The sequence below is a fragment of the Sycon ciliatum genome, chromosome 1 (genome assembly GCF_964019385.1).
Source record: "Sycon ciliatum chromosome 1, ocSycCili1.1, whole genome shotgun sequence".
NCBI lineage: Eukaryota > Metazoa > Porifera > Calcarea > Leucosolenida > Sycettidae > Sycon > Sycon ciliatum.
In genome coordinates this window covers 52,214,291-52,236,069 of record NC_088643.1, presented here as the reverse complement: position 1 = coordinate 52,236,069, position 21,779 = coordinate 52,214,291, and the positions used below count along the sequence as shown (strand labels likewise).

The 21,779-nt window shown below is 47.5% G+C and overlaps 1 protein-coding gene across 1 annotated transcript; it reads left to right on the top strand.

The window, feature by feature from the left end:
• Window positions 1-563: 563 nt before the first annotated feature.
• Window positions 564-13,820, top strand: LOC135805306 (zinc finger protein 239-like; the record flags this gene model as incomplete). Its single annotated transcript, XM_065319329.1, has 4 exons — window positions 564-590; window positions 5,486-5,500; window positions 11,607-12,140; window positions 13,425-13,820. Coding segments are annotated over 4 exons (972 nt in total), but the record flags the coding sequence as incomplete, so codon positions are not given.
• Between the last annotated feature and the right edge of the window lie 7,959 nt (window positions 13,821-21,779).

Here is a 21,779-nt window from a genome sequence, read left to right as displayed (position 1 = left end):
AGGCGAAGCCCGCCGCCGTGCAGCAGGACTTTTGCCAGCACCCTCGTGACGTTGCAGATATGTGGCTTGATTATTGTAGTTGACGTTGATTTAGTGACTTTGGCAAGTTTGAGTCGTGTCAAGAAGTCAGGTAGGATTCAGTACTAGGCAGTATTGAAACGTGAGTGGTAGTCTTTGCCGGTTTCTGAGGGTATCCTGGATTTGGTGTGCAGCGCTGTGGAAATGGCTTGCTGTGGAGGTCCCAGCACTGGATGTTGTATCAAAGGTACGACCTCGTAGCACGTGCTAAACCTAAAAAAATTCAAAAATTGACTTGGGTCTGTGGGAGTGTGGGAGAGAACGCCCACTCGTTCCGTTGTGACAGATTCCAGGGCCTCGTTGAGGCGCCCTACCCCATCACCCATGGCTGCTTCTGGACTTGTTCTAGGTTTGAGTCCCGCGCACGAACAGAATGAGCACGAAAATGTGAAAAAATTGTAAATGCATTTGTTTGGCTCCTGGGTGGCTCGCACGCCGTGGCACTATGCCGGAAAATTGAGTTTTTCCGGCCTGGAAAGCCTGTCAGTGAGGCGCAAGAACTTGTAAATCATGTCCTGACGGCCAGCATAGTGGCAGGAGTGTGTGGTCAACATTTCACTCAAATCCATTGAGAAACACCAAAGTTACGGTCAATTGAATGCCATATGAAATTTATGGGTAGGCTGCCCCCTTAACAGGGAGGCAAGAAGCAATGGATCATGAAAAACAAGCGGGGGCAATAACGTTAGCAGGGGTGATCGATATAGTTAAGTACACGTTCTAGGTATCAGAAACCAGGGGGATGCGCGGACCAGGAACAGGTACTGCTCAAAAGAAGACTGGATGCATTGTTTCGGAAAGAATTTCTACGAGGTTGGGTTGTGATGTCGATAGGGAGTGAGTTGTAGAGGCCAGGGTGAGGGAACTGTTGATGGGGGAATCTCGGTGCCTGTTCGGGTGTGCGTGTCCGATGGAGGGGATGGGGGAATCTCGGTGCCTGTTCGTGTGTGCGTGTCCGATGGAGGAGGAACATGTACTACTGATCCACGGCAGAAGCTCACATCCTCCACCTGAGCATTGTCTGTGGTTCGACTGTTATTGCCCCGCCTGACGAAGGTAAGTACCTGGTATTGACTGTCGACTCAACTTTTAAAAGTTTCAGTGCCCACGTGAATTCCCTCAGGGAACATATCGGAAAGAAACTAGGTGCTTTTCAACGTGGAAGGAAGAACCTTGCTGTTCAGGCCAGAAAGCAGTTCTACTTGTCAGTAGTCCAGAGCAAGCTCGAGTACGCGAGCACTGCCTAAGTACACTGTCTCGCTGACAACGTGAGAGTTCAGCTGCCATGCATAAGTAAAAGAGCACTTAGATGCATATTTGAGCATGACACATTCACGCGCACATCATACTTGCTTGAGAGGTACCACATAATTAGCTTAGACACAAAATATCATACTAAGTCCATATTGTTCGTGTTCCGATGCATCCACAATATCAGCAGTTTACTCCTCTCTGACATGTTCTCCCTTCGCCGTGACTGCGCTCACACAGATAGAGTCACCCGCGGCCAAATCAATAATTCCCTTTCTTTATCCATTTATGCAAACTCAAGCTGGATACAAATCTATTTCATTCCTTGGTGCTGACCGCTTTAATGCGCTTCCCGAATCCCTCATACTCGCTCTTTGGTGTGGCACTCGGTTGCTCCTTGGCATAATTCCCACCGAACGCAGGACTTTTTTTGGGTTTTGGCAGCGTTGACATGCTTCTGTGCTGGCCGGGTGTGCAATTGTCTACCAGTCGAGCTCACGTTTTTCTCTCGACATTATGTTAGGTGGCATCAGGCTTCATAAACTGTGAACCTGTGGGTGCATTTTCGTTTAGCTATTGTTGAAACTTGAGTGCCTGTCGTACTTGACCATAGACTTTGCCGAAGATGTAGGGTATTCTGAACAATGGTTGTTTTCCTTTCGTTGTTGGGCTGTATTTCTTACACGGGCTAGTAACTTTGCAGGCCTTACCCACCAATTTCTGTGCACTCTTCTCTTGTGCTAGTGTGTGCCCGTTGTCGACGACTGCCATCTTGACTGTCATGGGATCATGGTGGAAATGTTGCTGCTGCTTATTGTTATTCCTTTTGAGCTACTTTTACAAAGACCTTGACTTTGATTTCACTGTCAGGAAAGTATTTTTTATCTATTTTTGAAGATTGGCAAGAAACCCACAACAACAAACGAAAACCAAGTTTTCCATTCCCTCAACTTATGAAAATCAAAATCGTACATGTACTTGGTTCGTGGGTATTTGTGGTTGAATACATTTCTCATATAAGAATTTTTTCTCGTTGCCACAACTGATAAGGTGGCTTACCATTGGACGACAAATCGGAACTATATTAGCCGCCATCATTATGGACAGCTTGAAAATCGACATAGTATCTACTGAGACGCTTTCGTTCGCTATGCGGACGAAACTGTAACTGCTTTGGAAATACCAGAGGAAGTGGAATCCTTATTGTGAGAATTAAACAGCAAAGGCCCAACAATCAAGTTCGAACCTCAGTAATCGAACCAAGTTGGTGTTTTGTGTCTGAGCTATGTACCACGGACCAGCTCGTCGCTTGGCTTCCTGCATCGAGCTACAAGTAGGTCGTACCTCACAACCTTGTGTTACCACCACAAAAAAAACGCACCAAGTTTCGCTTGTCGGAGGTAGCACCTCCAAAGAATTCGTACCCAAGTTGAGCCATAAACAAAGTTTAGCAGCTCTTAGCCACTGTTACAGTCAATATACAGGGTTCTGGTCGGTGGCTTGAGTTGCCGTAAAAGCTAGGGAGTTGATCGTTATGAGACGCGGTTGTAAGTTACAGGTGAGATTATCTCTCAGTTTGTGCTGCTGGAGGTGTGAAGGGTACGTGCTGGGGATCAATACGGGTGAGAAAACGTAACTGGTCAAAGACAAAGTGCAGACTGGCAATTGTGGTTTGCGTGGAAGGTAGAAGTGGAAACAGTTGCAAATCGTGCTCGATAGGATAAGAGTATCAGGTTGATAGTGTACTGTACCAGTCTACGATCATGTAAAGGTAAGTGAGCAGTTTTGATCAGATGAAAAATGGAAATGCTGTGATTGAAAGACTTACTATAGTAAAGATTAGCGTATACAAGGAGAGGTGTGCGTGAACTGTTGGTTAATTGTTTGGGGAGGGATGCTAGGTGAACTGACGCGCCGGATCCGCGAGGCCCGGCTACTTGAAGTATGTGATTCGCAGAAGGAAACCAATGATCAGTCGAAGAAAGATTGACAGGAAACCTGATTCTTGAAGTAGCCTACGCCAACACAACACACCCACAGGGCATGCACACCTCTCCATGCACACGTTGATGTCTATTCTAATTTCCACAGCTTCTCGAATTTAGTCCAGATCACCACTTCTCACCTGCCTTAAACACCACGCCAGACTAAAACAAACGAACATAAACCTATCACCCTCACCCTATCGACCATATCTCACACCATTTGCCACGTCTATCATCCACGCACATCAACACCTATTTCTAATCTACACCCCATACACCCTACAATTTACTCTTTTCACCTGTACGTACCCTGCGCAACTCCAGCAACACTAACTGAGAGATATTCCCACCTTCACCTCTACATCGTATCTCATCACCATCAACTCCCCATTAACTCGTACCATCACCCTGCATATTCACTGCAACCGTCCTTTAGAATATCTCAATTTTGTTTATGATGAACTAGTGTACTTAGGCTTTGTCATAGACAATAGCAACTCAGACTGGATGAGCCATCTTTCCTTTGATCGACGCGCTGGTGGAGCGTCAAAGCCCCACACTCAAAACGCTTTCGTTCCCCAAGACCAATCACGCAGCACGCCGACACCATTCTCCTTCTTCCAAAGTTCACCAGCTCCAAATCCTCAACTTAAAGGTCACCAGCACTATGAAGACTTGAGAGATGGAGTACTTTTACCGTCCTTGCCAGAACTCTCTACAGGCATAGGATCCAATGTAAGTGCAGAACTCGTACATCATGATGTGTTGGCGACTTTCGATGATAGTCATGTGATATCAGCATCAGCGCTAGCAATGGCCTTACAGAGAGGAAGACAACATCTCCAGCCGCCACATATTCCTAACTTACTTGACATGCTACCAAGTCCACACGACCTCAGTCAGTCACTACCATGGAGTAACGTACTTGGACAGCAGTCGTCAATGAAAGAACCAGCGAAATCAGCCAAAGCCAAGCCAGTCTGCCTAGAATGCAAAAAGAGTTTCTCAACACGGTCACCTTTCAAACACACATGACAGTGAACACTGTTGAGAAGCCATATCGTTGCCCAGAGTGTGGACAGGCCTTCAAACACAAGTGGCAATTAACTGTGCACATACGAAAACACAACGGAGAGAAGCCGTATCATTGCGACAGATGCAACTCACGTTTTTATAACCAATCAGCACTAACAAAACACAAGAAAATACACACAGGTGAGAAACCATGTCAGTGTACAATCCCGAACTGTCGACAGGGGTTCTCACAATCCTCCGCCAGCAACCTGCATGTGCGTCGCCACAAGGCGAATATCAAGAAGCAAGCCAAACCTGTCAGTGTATGCAACTGAACAGACACTGCTCCTTTGAACCAGCATCTACGGTTCAAACAGGACAATGTCAGCCAGAGCACCAAATCAGAAGATAACAGCGCCAGGAAATGCGGTTATAGGGGTGTACGTTTGTGGAAACATGATTTTTGTGCCAGCGTGCACTGTGTTGAATTTGAGCAATAGAATGATCTGACAAGTGTGTGTGTGTGCATGTATTATCCTGGCCTAAACTGCATTTGCTGCTGCAGCCATCTTAACACCCTCCGCTATCAACACAGTCACGTCTTAGATTTTTATATTGCAAAACAGCATATGTACAGGGTATTATATTAGTTTTCGGAATGATTTAATTCCCCCATGTCCCTTGTCTCGCGTATAGTTTTTAGTCGCATTTTTGGTTTGTCGAGTTTTGCTACAATGTCCGATTGTTGGTTTATGGCTTTTCTCTTTTGCTGTGTTTCCTGTTGCTACGGGTTGCTGTTGTGTATGTGAAACGTTTTGGTCGTTTATTCCATGTACTCGTTTTGGATTTGTGAATTCAAATAAAGTAAACAAACAAAGAAACAGGGGATGAGTGTGTTGCTCCCTACATGGGAAGCTCGCGGTTTCCCTCCCGACTTGAATTCTCACTACAAACAAACAACATCTAAATATATTTATGGAATGTCATAATTAAAGGGGGGGGCAGGTGTTGTAGAACAATGTATCTCCTTTCTGTATGATGATATTCCTCAAACTGTCTCTTGTCTCGCGTGGATGCGTGAGATGAGCAGACGTAAGTAGTGAGTCTTCAGTCTTGCATTTTCAGTCTTCTTGTTCTCTCGTGGTAGTTGTTAAGAGTGGCTTCGTAATAGTGTTACCTGCTGTTCACACTCCTATCCCCTCTATCCACGGCCCTTCGGCCAATCACCTACCATCCCGCCTATCTAGTTGACACCTTTACATCATATAACCCTGTGCAGTACGAATAAATATCATTCTTTTCCTCAACCCGCAGTAGCCGGTTACACTGGTAGCAGAGGATGGTTTCCATCGACCTGACTACTAGCCTTCCGCTCCTGCTGACTGTCATCGCCGTGACAGCGTACCTGGCTGCGACGACTCATGGCCGCCATCACCCAAAAAAATCACCGTTCGCGTCAGACTCGGTTTATCTATATAGAGGCCGAGTTTTCCGCATCCGTAGGAACGCCACCACCCTTCATGGATCAAGGCGCAGATGCAGCTCCTAAAGCGGTGGGCGTTATATTGCTTTAGAAAGATGTATTGGTTTTCTGAATGATGGCATTACCCATGTCTCTTGCCTCGCGTATAGTACTTTACCGTAGTCGCATTTTGGGTTTGCAGAGTTTTGATTTCTACTTGTTTTGCTAGTTCGTTTGTGGCTTTTCCATTTTCTGTGTATCCTTTTGCTACATGTTGCTATTGTGCATGCGGAACGTGGTGTTGGTTTATTCCATGTACTGATTTTGATTTTGTAGAATGTCATCAAGGGGCAGGTGTTGTAAAACGATGGCATTGTATTTCTTTTTTGTATGATGATATTCCCCAAACTGTCTCTTGTTTCGCGTACATGCGTGAGATGACCATACGTAATTAGTGAGTTTTCAGTCTTGCCTTTTCAGTCTTCTTGTTCTTCCGTCAAAGTTGTTGTCCTAGCTTTCACGTTGTGTCGCTCATGGAGGTGCTGGACAATCGCTTAGAACCGTTGGTGCGACACTGACTCGCGCTGCACTCTGGTGTTCACGAGGTTTTGTCACGCTGGAACTGGAGCGTCTCCGTGAGTTTGTATCCCTGCTGATGTTTGTGCTTGGAGGGCAATATAATTGGTGCTCTTCAGGCACAATCTTCCTCAGCCTACTCAAGCTCAACTGATAAGGGGTGAAGTGGTCAAATCCCCTTAAGCCAGACTCCGTATACGAACTCCCCGACTACTCCCTTTATAGGCACGATTGGCAGCACTGTAGAGGCGGAGGAGTCGCCGTGTATGTTCACTCTTCCATCCCACACAAACAGAAAACAATCATCACGATGAACAACTTCGAAAAGCTTCGGCTTGAATTTGTTCTATCGAATGTATCACTTACAGTTGGAAGCTCCTACCTTCCTCCAAACACAGATCCGTACACATTCTGCCGACAACTGGAGCCCTGTCTAGGTCTGTGCTATATCAACTCTCCGTTTCTATTGGTAGGAGGCATGAACGCAAAACACACCTCATGGCTTCCCGCTGATAGAGCTGGCGACCTACTGGACACTGCAGGATTAAACCGGCCTACTAGGCCAGGCAAACCGCAGCCGCCGCGGTCAGCGGAGATTTTCTGTTCTTGGTGCTCTGCTGTGGAACGCTCTCCCTGGTGAGGTCCGCACAATTACCCGGCTACCTGAGTTTAAGCATGCATGTGTACCATACGCCTGTAGGGAGTACTAGTTCGAATTGCTGCTGATAGCTCTGCTCTCCCTCCCCTTGCAGTTCAGTAATCCTCACGTACCATCACACATACATTGTATTCTCTCTCTCTCTCTCTTCCCCCCCCCCCGTTTACTCACAGTTATTAGTATCCTATTCTCTTACTATGTGCTTCCACAGCCTTTACTAGGCTAAGCCTTCGCCGTCATTTTATTGGGTCGTCATCCCGTTTGAATGTGCGAAGTGAAATGAAAACCAACCAACCAAACCAGCCGACCTGTATTTCCAGAGGCAATTTGAAGTCCTGCCTCGACGTAGTCATCTCCACTGTGACGTACCAGAAGAAGACCTATCTGTCACATCATATAATCCTGTCGGAGCGTCAGATCATGTACTCGTCGGAGGACATGTGTCCATTGCATGCACACCACAAGCACCAACACCCCAGCAACACGTCGAAACTTGGCGCTGGAACTGGGACCCTGATCGCGTCGTCGCACTGAAAGGAGCCCTGGGCTCAATGCAGCTTTTGCCACCAGCTGAGGAAATTCCGCAGTTATCAATGTCAGACCTCTGGTCGCATTGGCATCACTCGCTTACCAACACAGCATACTTGTACTGTACTAACTTCGCACCTCGACGTAAACACCAGTCTCGCCCAGGTCGGCGACCATGGATGACTCACAGCTTCTTTGCAGCATTGAACTCAAGTATCAGCTCTACCGTCATGATCAGTATCTCAGAACTCAAACTTTTAAAGCGCTGAGAACTGGATCGCGTTCGTTACTCAACGCAATAGGACCACTACACAGCTGTGAGAAGCTAAATCCGCCTTTGTATCCGCTCCCGCGCAAGGCGACGTAACTGGTGTGCAGGAGCGAAACCTGTGTAAGTTAATGACGTCACTGCGGTCGTCCCCGTTCAAGGACCCTCCACCTAATGTCGTGGACATGGAAATCCAGTCGCACGTCTAGCGGTCCCAGGGCGCTGGCCATGCAGCCATGGATAAGCGGTACGCACATGTTTTTATGCGCTACAGCGCGCTGGTACGTGGTCGCATCGGATCTGCAGTACACAGTGCATGTATTTTAGCAAACGAAACAGTGGCTAGATCGGATGAAGAAAAGGCGGAAGCGTTTAATAATCTTTTTTCATTTCTGAAAGCCAGAAGTGCGTCACCGGACCAACAAAACTAAAGCCGTACCAGAGATAGGCGTGTCGCGCATCATGGGAAGTGAACTGAAGGAAATCATCACCACCCTGAAGGAGGTCAGAAAACTCCTTTCCGTACTTGATTTCCGGAAGTCGGCTGGGTACGATGGCATCCCGACGAAATTGATTGAGATCACTGCAGAGGAAATATTGTGCACCCTCGCAACGCTTTTCAATGAGTCCTCCTCGCGACGCGAGCAGCCGCAGGACTGGGGCAACGCCACTATCAGTCCTCTACACAAGAAAGCCTTTCGTGCAGAGATAACCAACTAAAGGCCAATAACGCTCCTGAGCGTTGTCAGCAAGGTTAAGGAGAGGATTGTTCACCAACGCCCACATTGAGCCCCACCTACCCGCCGACTAATCTGGTTTTCGATCTAAGGATAGCACTGAAATACAGCTCTCCTGCCTAGTGCATGAGATTTCCGGCAGCCGAGACATTGTGTCAGCATGCGTCTTTGACTTATCAAAGGCCTTTGACGGAGTTTGGCATGCTGGCCTCCTGGCCAAACTCAAGCAAACTTGGTGTCCGTGGCATTGCCCATAGCGGGCTCACAAGCTACCTGACTCGCCGCCGACAACGCGTCAAGGTTGGCTCCGCCTTTTCATAATGGAAATCCATTCCAGCTGGAGTACCCCAGGGCTCTGTTCTGGGGCACCTTCTTTTCCTGGTGTACACGATCGACCTCCCCCCAGCATGTACAAACTCGCACTCCAAATGCACCCAGTTTGCCGATGACACGGCACTCATCGCGACACATTACACGAGGGATTTATCAGCTGCATTCCTCCAACGTGCCGTGGACACAGCCGGACGATGGTTGAAGGATTGACATCTCCTCGTCAACATCACGAAAATCGTCGTCCTTTCCTTTCAACCACAACATATCATCCACATCACGCTCCAATCGACTCTGTTGCAGCAGGTCCAATAACATAGGCACCTTGGCGTTACACTCCAAGACGATATGCGATGGACCCAACACATCATATAAATTACCAACAAAGCCAAAAAACTACTACACCAACTCCACAAGACACGTGGCACAATGAACGCTTCCAGCCTAATATTAATATACACGACCTACATCCACACCGTTCTCGAATATGGCAGCCTTGGTGTTTGTACTCAGTGCGCAGCATTTGGGTATGTTACACTTTGTGATGTCAAACCTGCATGGACGCGATCCATACATTTCTCCATTAAAAGGCCTGCGCTTAAACTGGAGACTGCGCTTGTTTATCTTTAAAGCCCTCTTGGAATGCGCTTATAAAAAGACTGGGCTTCTCCAAGAGGCTGCGCTTGTAATAGAGATAATTATGTTATTTCTCAATAAGGATTCTGCTATATCTGGTTTCCACAGCAGAAAGGGTGAATGGCAATGGGAAGCCAACTACATTAGCTGCCATCAACATGGACAGCTTCAAAATCGACACAGTATCTACTGAGACGTTTTCGTTCGCTACGCGGATGACTTTGTAACTGCTGTGGAAATACCAGAGGAAACTGAATCCTTATTGTTAAAGATAAACAGCAAACGCATTTCAGTAATCATACGAAGATCTTGTCTTGTAGCTGTAGTTTCGTGTAGTGTACTTATCCCTGGTCATATCATTATTTTAAAATTAAATATTATTTAATTTATTATTCTATCAAAGTACTCAGAAAGAAAAGAGAAAACCAGAGCCGTTCACGATGCTTGAATCTCCAATAGCCAAATAGACAATTAACTACAAATTCGCAGTTTGCAAAGCCACATGCCACCTAACTTTATGTAAAGAGATTAACGCGGGCTCGCAGCTCATGCAATAACATTGATCGACACTGACGGACGGTACTGACGTTCCACAACTAACTGGCTGTCAGCTCTAGCGCAACTTGGATGCGCACTCCAACAGCCTGCCAAATTGGAAGGTTCTAAGGTATTATGATAACTAAGGCGGGGAAGGTGGTGTTAGTGGACATAATGGCGTAGCTCGTAGTTCCTTGGTCCCTTTTTCTTTTCTATAAAGTTATCCTTGGCTCTGAATCTCGGTCCATTCTAACACTGCCACAGTGCATGCATACCTCTCCCCTTGCACCCGCTAATTTCTATTATACTGGACAGCTTCTCAGTTTTAGCCCAAGTCACGACTTCTCCTGACATCCTTACCCTATCTACCATGACTTGCTACATTTGCCACTTTTTGTCTTCCACGCACACCAACACCTATTTCCAGTCTGCACTTAACTCCTTTTGATCGGTTTTCCTGGCCTCTTTGTAGTTGTACATTGTACTGTTGAGCCAGTGAAGTAAAATAAATTCAATACAATACAATACAGTACACTCTGATCATTTCCCTTTTCTCACCTGCATCGATCCGCAACACTTACCCTGCACTACTCCACGCGGCACCATTGACTGTTTGATATTTCCACCTTCACAGTATCACCTTTTCTTAGCACCATCAACTCCCTATTAACTCAAGCCACTACAAAGAATTCTGCATATTCACTGCAACTAGCGTTCAGAACCTCTTGATTTTGGTTATATTCCGACTTCGGTGCGTAATCTTTGCCATGGACAATAGCAGTGCAGGCAGGAATAGCCATCCTTCCTTTGATCAACCCAGTCAGAGCGATGAAGCAGCAACCAGTTACACTCACAACGCTTCGGTTCAACATGACCAATCACACAGCTCAGAGACACTCCAAAGATCGGCGACTCAAAATGTCCAGCTTAACCAAATTCCGGATCATCAGCCCGATGCCAACAGCTTGAGTGAGGCAGCGAACGTTCCGTCCTTGCCACAAGTCACCACCGGCATGGGCTCCGTTGTAAATACAGGACAAGATCACGATGTATTTGCACGTTCGGGTGGTAGTAATGCGTTCATATCACCCGTACTAGCAAGGGCTCTACAACGAGAACAACAACATGCCCAACAGTCGCGCATCTCGAGCTCACCGCAAATGCCACCAAGTCAACACGCAGGTGACAAGCCATACAATTTCCAACGTCATGGAAACTCAAAATCCACATCCGAAAACACAACGGGGAGTATCCTTATCATTGCGACATATGCAAAAAACATTTTCTTACCTCATCAGATCTAACCGTTCACAAGAGAACACACACAGGTGAGAAGGCATATAAGTGCAAAATCGCGGGCTGTGAACAGGCATTTTCAACGTCATGGAATCTCAAAAGCCACATCCGAAGACACACCGGGGAGTATCTATACCATTGCGACATATGCAAAAAACGTTTTTTTACCTCATCAGAACTAACCGTCCACAAGAGAAGAACACACACAGGTGAGAAACCATATCAGTGTACAATCCGGGGCTGTGAACAGGCATTTCCAACGTCATGGAATCTCAAAATCCACATCCGAAAACACACTGGGGAGTATCCTTATCATTGCGATATATGCAAAAAACGTTTTCTTACCTCATCAGTTCTAGCCGCCCACAAGCGAACACACACAGGTGAGAAACCATATAAGTGCACAATCCCGGGCTGTGAACAGGCATTCGCACAGTCCTCCACCCGCGACAGCCACATAGCGGCGCACACTGGGGAGAAACCTTATCGTTGCGACAAATGCAGGTCATGTTTTTCTCAGCTATCGACACTAACCCAACACAAGAGAACACATACAGGTGAGAAACCATATCAGTGCACAAACCCGGGCTGTGAACAGGCATTCGCACAGGCCTGCACCCGCGACAGACACATAGCGACGCACACTGGGGAGAAACCTTATCGTTGCGACAAATGCAGCTCACGTTTTTCTCAGCTATCGACACTAACCCGACACAAGAGAACACATACAGGTGAGAAACCATATCAGTGCACAAACCCGGGCTGTGAACAGGCATTCGCACAGGCCTGCACCCGCGACAGCCACATAGCGACGCACACTGGGGAGAAACCTTATCGTTGCGACAAATGCAGCTCACGTTTTTCTCAGCTATCGACACTAACCCGACACAAGAGAACACATACAGGTTATTATTATTATTTTATATTATTATATATATTTGAGGATTTCCCAAAGACGTAGTCTAAATTGAAGGGAGTTCCATTATAATGGGAGGCTGTAGGGTTGAGATAGCAGACAGTGGAGGGCTAATAATTCGTAATGAACAGCCTAGCAAGAGAAATACAATTATGCTGAATGTTCCAGAATGGTCCTTTAATCAATGATACCTATAGCCTCGGGATATGCCTTGAAATACGAAATGTACCGAAACAGAAACACAAAAATTAATAAGAATAAGCGCAACGCACAAAGAAGGAGGACAGAGGCATGTCAGTGAGGAGTGGCACTGTGTTTGGTGTCAGAGAAGTGCGTGCAAATGTGACTGTGAAACAGGGACTGCGAGGCTGTGGCTCTCAGGTCTGCGGGCAAGGCATTCCAGACAGTAGCGGTGCGGAAGAGAAATGACCTCCCGGCGTGTTTCCCAACCCGTGGCAGAGTGAATGCGAGTTGGCGGCGGCGACTACGCGTGGGGCAGTATCCCGCTGCTTCAAAAAGTTCTGGTTGGGTGGTGACCAAATGGAAGAATTCCATAAGGCAGGCGATCTTCCTGCGCCAGGATAGACTTGGCCACCCCAGCTGTTTAAACAATGATGACTTGGGCTCGTCTGATGGGCAAGGGCATCTCTCAAGCCGCATGACTGTGCGAGCTACTCTGGCTTGCAGCCGTTCAAGGGTGAGCCGCTGTGCAGCAGAGAGGGAGGACTCCCATACTGGGGCGGCGTATTCTGCTGTGGGGCGGACATACGTAAGGTACAGCTTCCTGACGATGTCTCCTGTTAAACGGTCAGCCATATGGCACAGAAGAACGCAGCGCTGTCTAAACTTGCTTATTGTCTGTTCAATATGCTCCTGGAAGCTAAGTGTTTCACTCAACAACACGCCCAGGTGACGGTGACTGGTTGACGGCTGGATACCGCGGATGGTCTCTGCAGCTCCTTCCTCAGCGAATGAGATAACAACGGTTTTCGATGGGTTGAAGGTTCCGCCTACTCGGTCGGCCCAGGCAAATGTGTCCTGCAGGGCAGTCTCCATTGGGCTGGTACCTTTGGTTCGTGCTTGGCCGACGGCGGTGTCATCCGCGAACAGGTAAACATCAGCGTGCTGGTTGCGTTTCGAGGCACTGGGTAGGCTGTTGATATGTACCAGGAAAAGCAATGGCCCGAGGTGGGAACCCTGGGGTACTCCAGACTTGACGGGACGTGGGGAGGACAGATGGTGTTGGACGCGGACGCTGAATGTTCGCGTATCGAGGTAGTTCTTAAACCAACTCGTAGCCGGAGCATCGCAGATAGTCCCGAGTTGCTGGAGAAGCACGTCATGCGGCACTTTATCGAAGGCCTTCGCAAAATCGAGAAATGCAGCATCGTAAGGGATGCGTTTATCCATGGTCGAGGCGATCTTAGTAGTGAGCTGTATCAGCTGGTCAACTGTGGAGCGATCACGGACAAAGCCGAACTGTTCCGGGACAATGATGTTGTTGACCTCGAGATAGTGACCGAATTTGGTGGCGACAATCTTGTCTAGTGCTTTCGCAATAGCTGGGAGTAGGGTTATAGGGCGGTAGTTGGAGGGATCACACGGGTTACCTTTATTTTTAAATATGGGGATTACTGTTCCCAGCTTCCAGGCACTAGGAAACTCACCTAAGGTGAGGCTAGCGTTAAACAGGTTGGTAACAGAGGATGTTATACATGGTGCGATCTCTCGGAGGATCCTGTTCGAGATGTTCCCGCCAGTTGCCTTATGCTGCGGGAGCCTTCGGAGCACCCGGTACACTGAGGATTCGGCCAAGACTGGCAGAGAGAATAATTCATTCGGACAGTTGTCGGCTGGTGCTGGTATTGGACCTGTACCGTGAGCAGGAGTGCACTGGCGCTCAAATACCTTCGCGAGCATTTCTGCTTTCTCTGGTTCACTCTGTGCCGTGTAGCCCTCACACGTTAGGTCAGGAACTTTATCTTTCTTACAGGAGATGTTGGCAAGTGTCTTGGCTTTCTTCCACCAAAGGTGGGCATCTTGCTCATCGTGAATATTCTCACTGAGGCGCTTGAAGTACAGGGTCTTGGCATTTCTTAACTGGTTCTGATATGCATTCCTCTGGGCCTTGTAGGTTAACCAGTATGCTACTGTTTGGTGGCGCTTGGCGGCACGGAAAAGGCGCTGCTTCTGGCGATGAAGGTGATGCAGATGCGGGGTGAACCAAGGCTTGGTTTGCTGTCTTCGAGATGAAACTCGTCTGTACGCTAAGCAGCTGGCAATGGCTTGTGTGATGCATGACTCCCATGCCCACCACGCACTCTCGATGGTGGAAGCACCGAGCATACACTCCCGGAGTGGAAGAGATGAAAGTTTCTGTCGTAGAGATTGAAAGTCAGTGTTCGCGTAGTCTGGTACAAAGCGGGGCGGCGGGTGCTTTGGGGTGTGCTTTCCTGAGAGATATTTAAAGATTATGGGACAGTGGTCTGATAGCGGATCTAGGACTTCAAGGTCGGATATACGATGCTCTGCGTCTGTGATAACCAGGTCGAGAAGTGATGACTGGCTACCCGTAGCTGAGTATCGCGTTGCGGTGTTTCGGACAATTTGCTGTAGTGCAAGGTCGTCTAACAATCCTGCTAGCTGTTTGCCCTCTGCCGTATCAACATCTGTTGCGTTCCACTGTCGGAGTTTGGCATTGAAATCACCGAGAATGACTGTCGTGCCTGAGGCTGACAGTGCGTTGGCAATGGTGGACTGGAAGGACACAAAAAAGTCGTGTTTTTCTGCTGATGATCGGTGAGGGGGCCTGTAAAACATGTGGAATGTATTCTTTCGACTGCTCTGCGATTCTATAAATTCCACGCAAATGTGCTCCAGTTTGCATTCAAGGTCGGTCCGCCGTTGGAAATGGCACATGAGCGATTGTCGAATATAAACAGCAAGTCCTCCGCCTATCGCGGAGTGTCGGGCACCGTCTCTATCTTTGCGCAGGATGCTGTATCCGGGAATTGAGATGGCTGCATCCGGCAGTGATTGGTAGAACCACGTCTCACAGAGGAATAGGAGGTCAAGGGACGAAGTGTGTAGTAGCGACTCAATGACTGGGATCTTATGAGTGGCGCTTTGGCAGTTGAGTTGGCCTATCCTAAGGTGGAATGAATGTGTTATGGGCGTGTAGGGTGGATGGCTAGATGTCACATCAGCAAGAAGGGCAGGGAGGGGTTCTGCATCGTGAGTAGGACATATACTGGTAGGCCTGGTTAGATTTGACTTAGAGGGGAAAAAGCTGGGTGCTAGGGGATTAAGAGACGCCATTTGTAAGAGTGTCGGCAGAATCAGTACAGTAGTAGAATACAGATTGATATGCGCAAAAATGTTCCTGACCACTATTACTAGGATGCTTACTTACTCAAGTGCCGTCGATGACTTGCGGCTACTCGTTTGGCAACATCGGCCATCTCTTTCGCGCTGGCCTGCTTTGCCCATTGCTGTTGTATGTCGACATTGAATGCTGGCTGCTGCTCGGGGGTCAGCTGGGTGGGGGTCAGGACATGGGGTGCGAAGGTGTGCTTCCCCGATGCTAGGGTAAAACCTTCTTCATCTGGAGATGAGTGGGCGGCTTTACCTCGGGATGGTGGTGGCAGCGATGGAGCAACAGGTGTAGAGGCCTGCTGCTGTTGCTGCTGCAGCCCTTGGGGAGGATTGGCTGAGTCCACAGATGATTGTTGTTCATCTTGCACGGACCGGCTTTCCTGGGGCAGAGACTCATCGCCAGTCGCTTGTTCCGCGCTGTTGGGGTCAGGGTGCCTGTGATGCCGCTCATCAACAGTGGAGGCATATGTACGGTTTGTCTCTTCATTCTGCTCTGTGCTGGAAGTATCGTTTTCCTGCTGTGAGGTTTCTGAGATCCCGTCGAGGGGGTGCTTTCCCTTGGGTTCGGTCGGGTGTATTTCTCCCCGGCCTGGGGTTGATGCGTCTTTTTCCTGTTGTCCGCCTTCAGCACTTTCATTTGTGTTCGCTACGGTATTTCCATGCCGTTCTTGCGTATTGCTCTGACCTTGTGTGACCTGTGAGTACAGTGCTTTCTCTCCTGCATGCGTGTTTGGGGTTGCCTGGGTCTGGCTGCTTTGACCCTCGGCCCCTGCGTACGCCTGGTTGCTGTTCTTGCGTGTTGGACAGTACCTTGCCTCGTGGCCAGTCTGTGTACAGAGGTAGCATGTCTGTACTTGGCCAGGGTACCATGTACGTACAGTGACACTACCTACTCTCAGCGTACTCGGTACTCCTTTCTGCAAGCTGATTCGAATCTGCCTGGTTCCTGTTTCGATAGCATAATCTCCATGCTTGACTGTTTTCCTCGTCGGCTGACCGAAAACTTTCCCATGTGCCTCCAAAGAATTGATTAACGCTCCATCGTGTAAATGCAAGGGACAGCCGAACAAGGACACCACAGTGACTTGGCTGCCTCCAACAATAACATACACATCCTTACCGGCGATCCGGACTCCACTTGCCGCGATCCTATCTCTCACAGCTGGGCAGGACAACGTTACTACATACCAACCTGGCTTTCCGTGTAAGTCCACTAGAAGCAACTCCTCTGGCTTCACTCCATTCTTGGATAGCTCCTCAATGAAGAAAACGTGGTCCTTGGGCCACTCTGGATCCTTGGGGAAGAGAACAGATGCTGCTGAGCCAGGAGCTACAAATTTGCTCCCGCCCGCCATCGTACCCAAAAAAAAAAAACCATGTGAGAAACCATATCAGTGCACTATCCCGGGCTGTGAGCAAGCATTCTCACACTCCTCCGCCCGCAACCGGCATGTGCGTACCCACAAGTCGAATATGGAGAAGCAAGCCAAACCTGCCAGTGGATGCAAGTAAACAGACACTGCTCTTTCGGACCAGCATCACCAGTTCAAACAAGACAATTTCGGCAGGAGCACCAAGTCAGAAGATAACAGCCCCAGGAAATGCAGTTATAGGGCCATTAGTGGTGTACGTGTTTGGAAACATGCTTTCTGTGCTGACGTGCACTGTGTGGAATTTGAGCAATAGAATGATCTGACAAGTTTGTGTGTGTGTACATGTGAATGTAGTATCCTGGCCTAAACTGCATTTGCTGCTGCAGTCATCCTAACACCCTCCGCTGGCAACCATTCACGTCTTTGATTTATGTATTATTGCAAAACAGCCTATGTACAGGGTATTATATTGCTGTAGAACGATGTATTGGTTTTCTGAATGATGACATTACCCATGTCTCTTGCCTCGCGTATAGTACTTTACCGTAGTCGCATTTTGGGTTTGCAGAGTTTTGACTTTTACTTGTTTTGTTAGTTCGTTTGTGGCTTTTCCATTTTCTGTGTTTCCTTTTGCTATAATTATGTTCCTATTGTGCATGTGGAACGTGGTGTTGGTTTATTACATGTACTGATATTGTAGAATGTCATCAAGGGGCAGGTGTTGTAAAACGATGACATTGTATTTCTTTTTTGTATGATGATATTCCCCAAACTGTCTCTTGTTTCGCGTACATGCGTGAGATGAGCATACGTAATTAGTGAGTTTTCAGTCTTGCCTTTTCAGTCTTCTTCTTCCGTGGAAGTTGTTGTCCCGTCTTTCACGTTGTGTCGTTCTTGGCGGTGCTGAACAAACGCTTAGGACCGTTGGTGCGACACTGACTCACGCTGCTCTCTGGTGTTCACGAGGTTTTGTCACGCTGGAAACGGAGCGTCTCTGTAAGTTTGTATTCCTGCTGATGTTTGTGCTTGGAGAGCAATATAATTGGTGCTCTTCAGGCACAATCTTCCTCAGCCTACTCAAGCTCAACTGATGAGGAGTGAATTGGGCAAATCCCCTTAATAAGCCAGACTCCCTGCATACGAACTCCGCGACTACTCCCTTTATAGGCACGATCGGCAGCACTGTAGAGGCGGAGGAGTCGCCGTGTATGTTCACTCATCCATCCCACACAAACACAAAACAATCAACACGATAAACAACTTCCAAAAGCTTTGGCTTGAATTTGTTCTATCGAATGTATCACATACAATTGGATGCTCCTCAGACCTCAGACATGCCCATCGCGGAAGCGATGATAGCGAACAGCTATGTTAGACATAGCAACTTGTGCTGGGATTACACCATTCAACAGCTTGCAAGGCTGATGAATTGACCGCCACTATTTTTAGCCTGGTATCCACCACACAGCTGTTTGAAGTGACTTTTTCTGGCCAGTGAATCCCTATTTTTCATTTTTCCATTTTTTTCTACACACACACCACACCACATACTCCGGCATACACTGGCTGTTGGTAACCACCCAGGAGAATGAAAGAAAAGTCAGGAAGAGTCCGAGAAAGAGAAGAAAGACGTGTGCGACCATAATCGTCGGGAATTGAGCCCGCAACCTCTCGATTGGAAATCGACTGCACATACCACTGCACCATATGGGACACACTCCTACCTTCCTCCAAACACAGATCCGTACACATTCTGCCAACAACTGGAGCCCTGTCTAGGTCTGTGCTATATCAACTCTCCGTTTCTATTGGTAGGAGGAATGAACGCAAAACACACCTGATGGCTTCCCACTGATAAAGCTGGCGACCTACTGGACACTGCAGGATAAAACCGGCCTACTAAGCCAGGCAAACCGTAGCCGCCGCGGTCAGCGGAGATTGTCTGTTGCTGGTGTTCTGCTGTGGAACGCTCTCCCTGATGAGGTCCGCACAATTACCCGGCTACCTGAGTTAAAGCATGCACGTGTACCATACGCCTGTAGGGAGTAGTTCGAGTTGCTGCTGATAGCTCTGCTCTCCCTCCCCGTGCAGTTCAGTAATCCCCACGTAGCATCACAGATACACCGTATTCTCTCTCTCTCTTTCCCCGCCCCCCCCCCCCCCCGTTTACTCCCAGTTATTAGTATCCTATTCTCTTACTATGTGCTTCCACAGCCTTTACTAGGCTAAGCCTTCGCCATCATTTTATTGGGTCGTCATCCCGTTTGAATTTGCGAAGTGAAATGAAAACCACTTGGAATGATTTAATTCCCTCATGTCTCTTGTCTCTTGTCTCGCGTATAGTTTTTAGTCGCATTTTTGGTTTGCCGAGTTTTGCTACAATGTTACCTTGTTCGTTTATGGATTTCCCCTTGCTGTGTTTCCTGTTGCTACATGTTGCTGTTGTGTATGTGAAACGTTTTGTTCGTTTATTCCATGTACTCGTTTTGGATTTGTAAATTCAAAAAAAGTAAACAAACAATGAAACAGGGGATGAGTGTGTTGCTCCCTACATGGGAAGCTCGCGGTTTCCCTGCCGACTTGAATTCTCACTACAAACAACATCAACATTTATTTGTGGAATGTCATAATTAAACGCACGTAACCTATATTGAAAAGCGAGTTTGCTCCGCGATAGGCTGCATTTCTCCTCACATCTCCCATCTACACCATGGTTGTCGAATACAAATTTATCACGCTTATGTTCTTCCTTTGTTTGATTACTGCTCTCTCGGTTGGTCCTCCGGTCTATCCTCCGCTCTTATGCATCGGTTAGAAGTCGCCCACCGTAAATTACTTCGATTAATATTTCGCATGCCCCCTCTGACCTCCTCTCAGACGCTATACATTTTGGCTTCCTCTTCCCCTCTCTCAGAACGCTTTCCCCACTCGGCATGCAAATTCATTCACCGTATTAAGCTTCAACTTGCTCCTCCTCATGCACTTGCGCACTTAAGCTGGTTCAATAATAGCTCGCGTACTAGATGTTCTCTCCATTTCCCACTTGCCAGGTCATCGATCCTTTTAAAATCCCCTCTGTTCAAGTCCTATTCTCATTGGTCTCGGCTTCCGCAGGAGGTAAAGTCTCGTGACACCTTCGCTGCATTTTGTTCCATTCTGCCCGCGCCTAAGTTGAATTGAATTGAATTCGTTGTTTTCCATTGCTAGCCTAATCTTCATACTGCTCTCTCCAGGTTCCTATAGTACTCCTTTTGTTTTCTTTTCTTTTCTCTTTTTCTTCTCCTTCTTTTTCTCAGTTGTCCCCACCATGGCTGGTTAAAATCGCCCGCATCACATGCTTATTGGCACTATGTCATCGTGATTGTGAAATAATAATAATAAAAAAGGGGGGGGGCAGGTGTTGTAGAACAATGTACATAACGTATTCGAATTAGAGGGAGTCTATCTGTATTTCCTTTCTGCATGATGATATTCCTCAAATTGTCTCTTGTCTCGCGTGCATGCGTGAGATGAGCATACGTAAGTAGGGAGTCTTCAGTCTTGCATTTTCAGTCTTCTTGTTCTCTCGTGGTAGTTGTTAAGAGTGGCTTTGTTACAGTGTTACCTGCTGTTCACACTCCTATCCCCTCTATCCACGGCCCTTCGGCCAATCACCTACCATCCCGCCTATCTAGTTGACACCTTTACATCATATAACCCTAAAACACACCTCATGGCTTCCCACTGATAGAGCTGGCGACCTACTGGACACTGTAGGATTGAACAAGCGACTTCGCACTTCAGTAATCGTACGAAGATCGTGTCTTGTAGCTGTAGTTTCGTGTAGTGTACTACTCCCAGCTCAAATCTACCAAAGTACTCAGAAAGAAAGGAGAAAACCAGGACCGTTCAGAATGCGTGAATCTCCAATAGCCAAATAGACAATTGACTACAAATTCGCAGTTTGCAAAGCCACATGCCACCTAACTTTATGTAAAGAGATTAAGGCGGGCTCGCAGTTCACGCGATAACATTGCACGACACTGACGGACGGTACTGAGGTTTCACAACTAACTGGCTGTCAGGTTTAGCACAACTTGGATGCGCACTCCAACAGCCTGCCAACTTGAAAGGTTCTATGGTATTATGATAACATAGGAGGGAAAGGTGGTGTTAGTGGACATTATGGCGTAGCTCGTAGTTCCTTGGTCCCTTTTTCTTTTCTATAAATTTATCCTTGGCTCTGAATCTCGATCCATTCTAACACTGCCACAGTGCATGCATACCTCTCCATGCACCCACCAATTTCTATTATACTGGACAGCTTCTCAGTTTTAGCCCAAGTCACAACTTCTCCTGACATCCTTACCCTATCTACCATGACTTGCTACATTTGTCACCTTTCTTCCTTTTTTTTTCTACAAAATCCACATATCTCCAGACACTGGGGTGAATAATGGAGTGTGGTGGTGTCCTTCCACGCACACCAACACCTATTTCCAGTCCGCACTCATAATTAAGGGGGGGGGCGGGTGTTGTAGAACAATGTACATAACGTATTCGAATTAGAGGGAGTCTATCTGTATTTCCTTTCTGCATGATGATATTCCTCAAATTGTCTCTTGTCTCGCGTGCATGCGTGAGATGAGCATACGTAAGTAGGGAGTCTTCAGTCTTGCATTTTCAGTCTTCTTGTTCTCTCGTGGTAGTTGTTAAGAGTGGCTTTGTAACAGTGTTAACTGCGGTTCACACTCCTATCCCCTCTATCCACGGCCCTTCG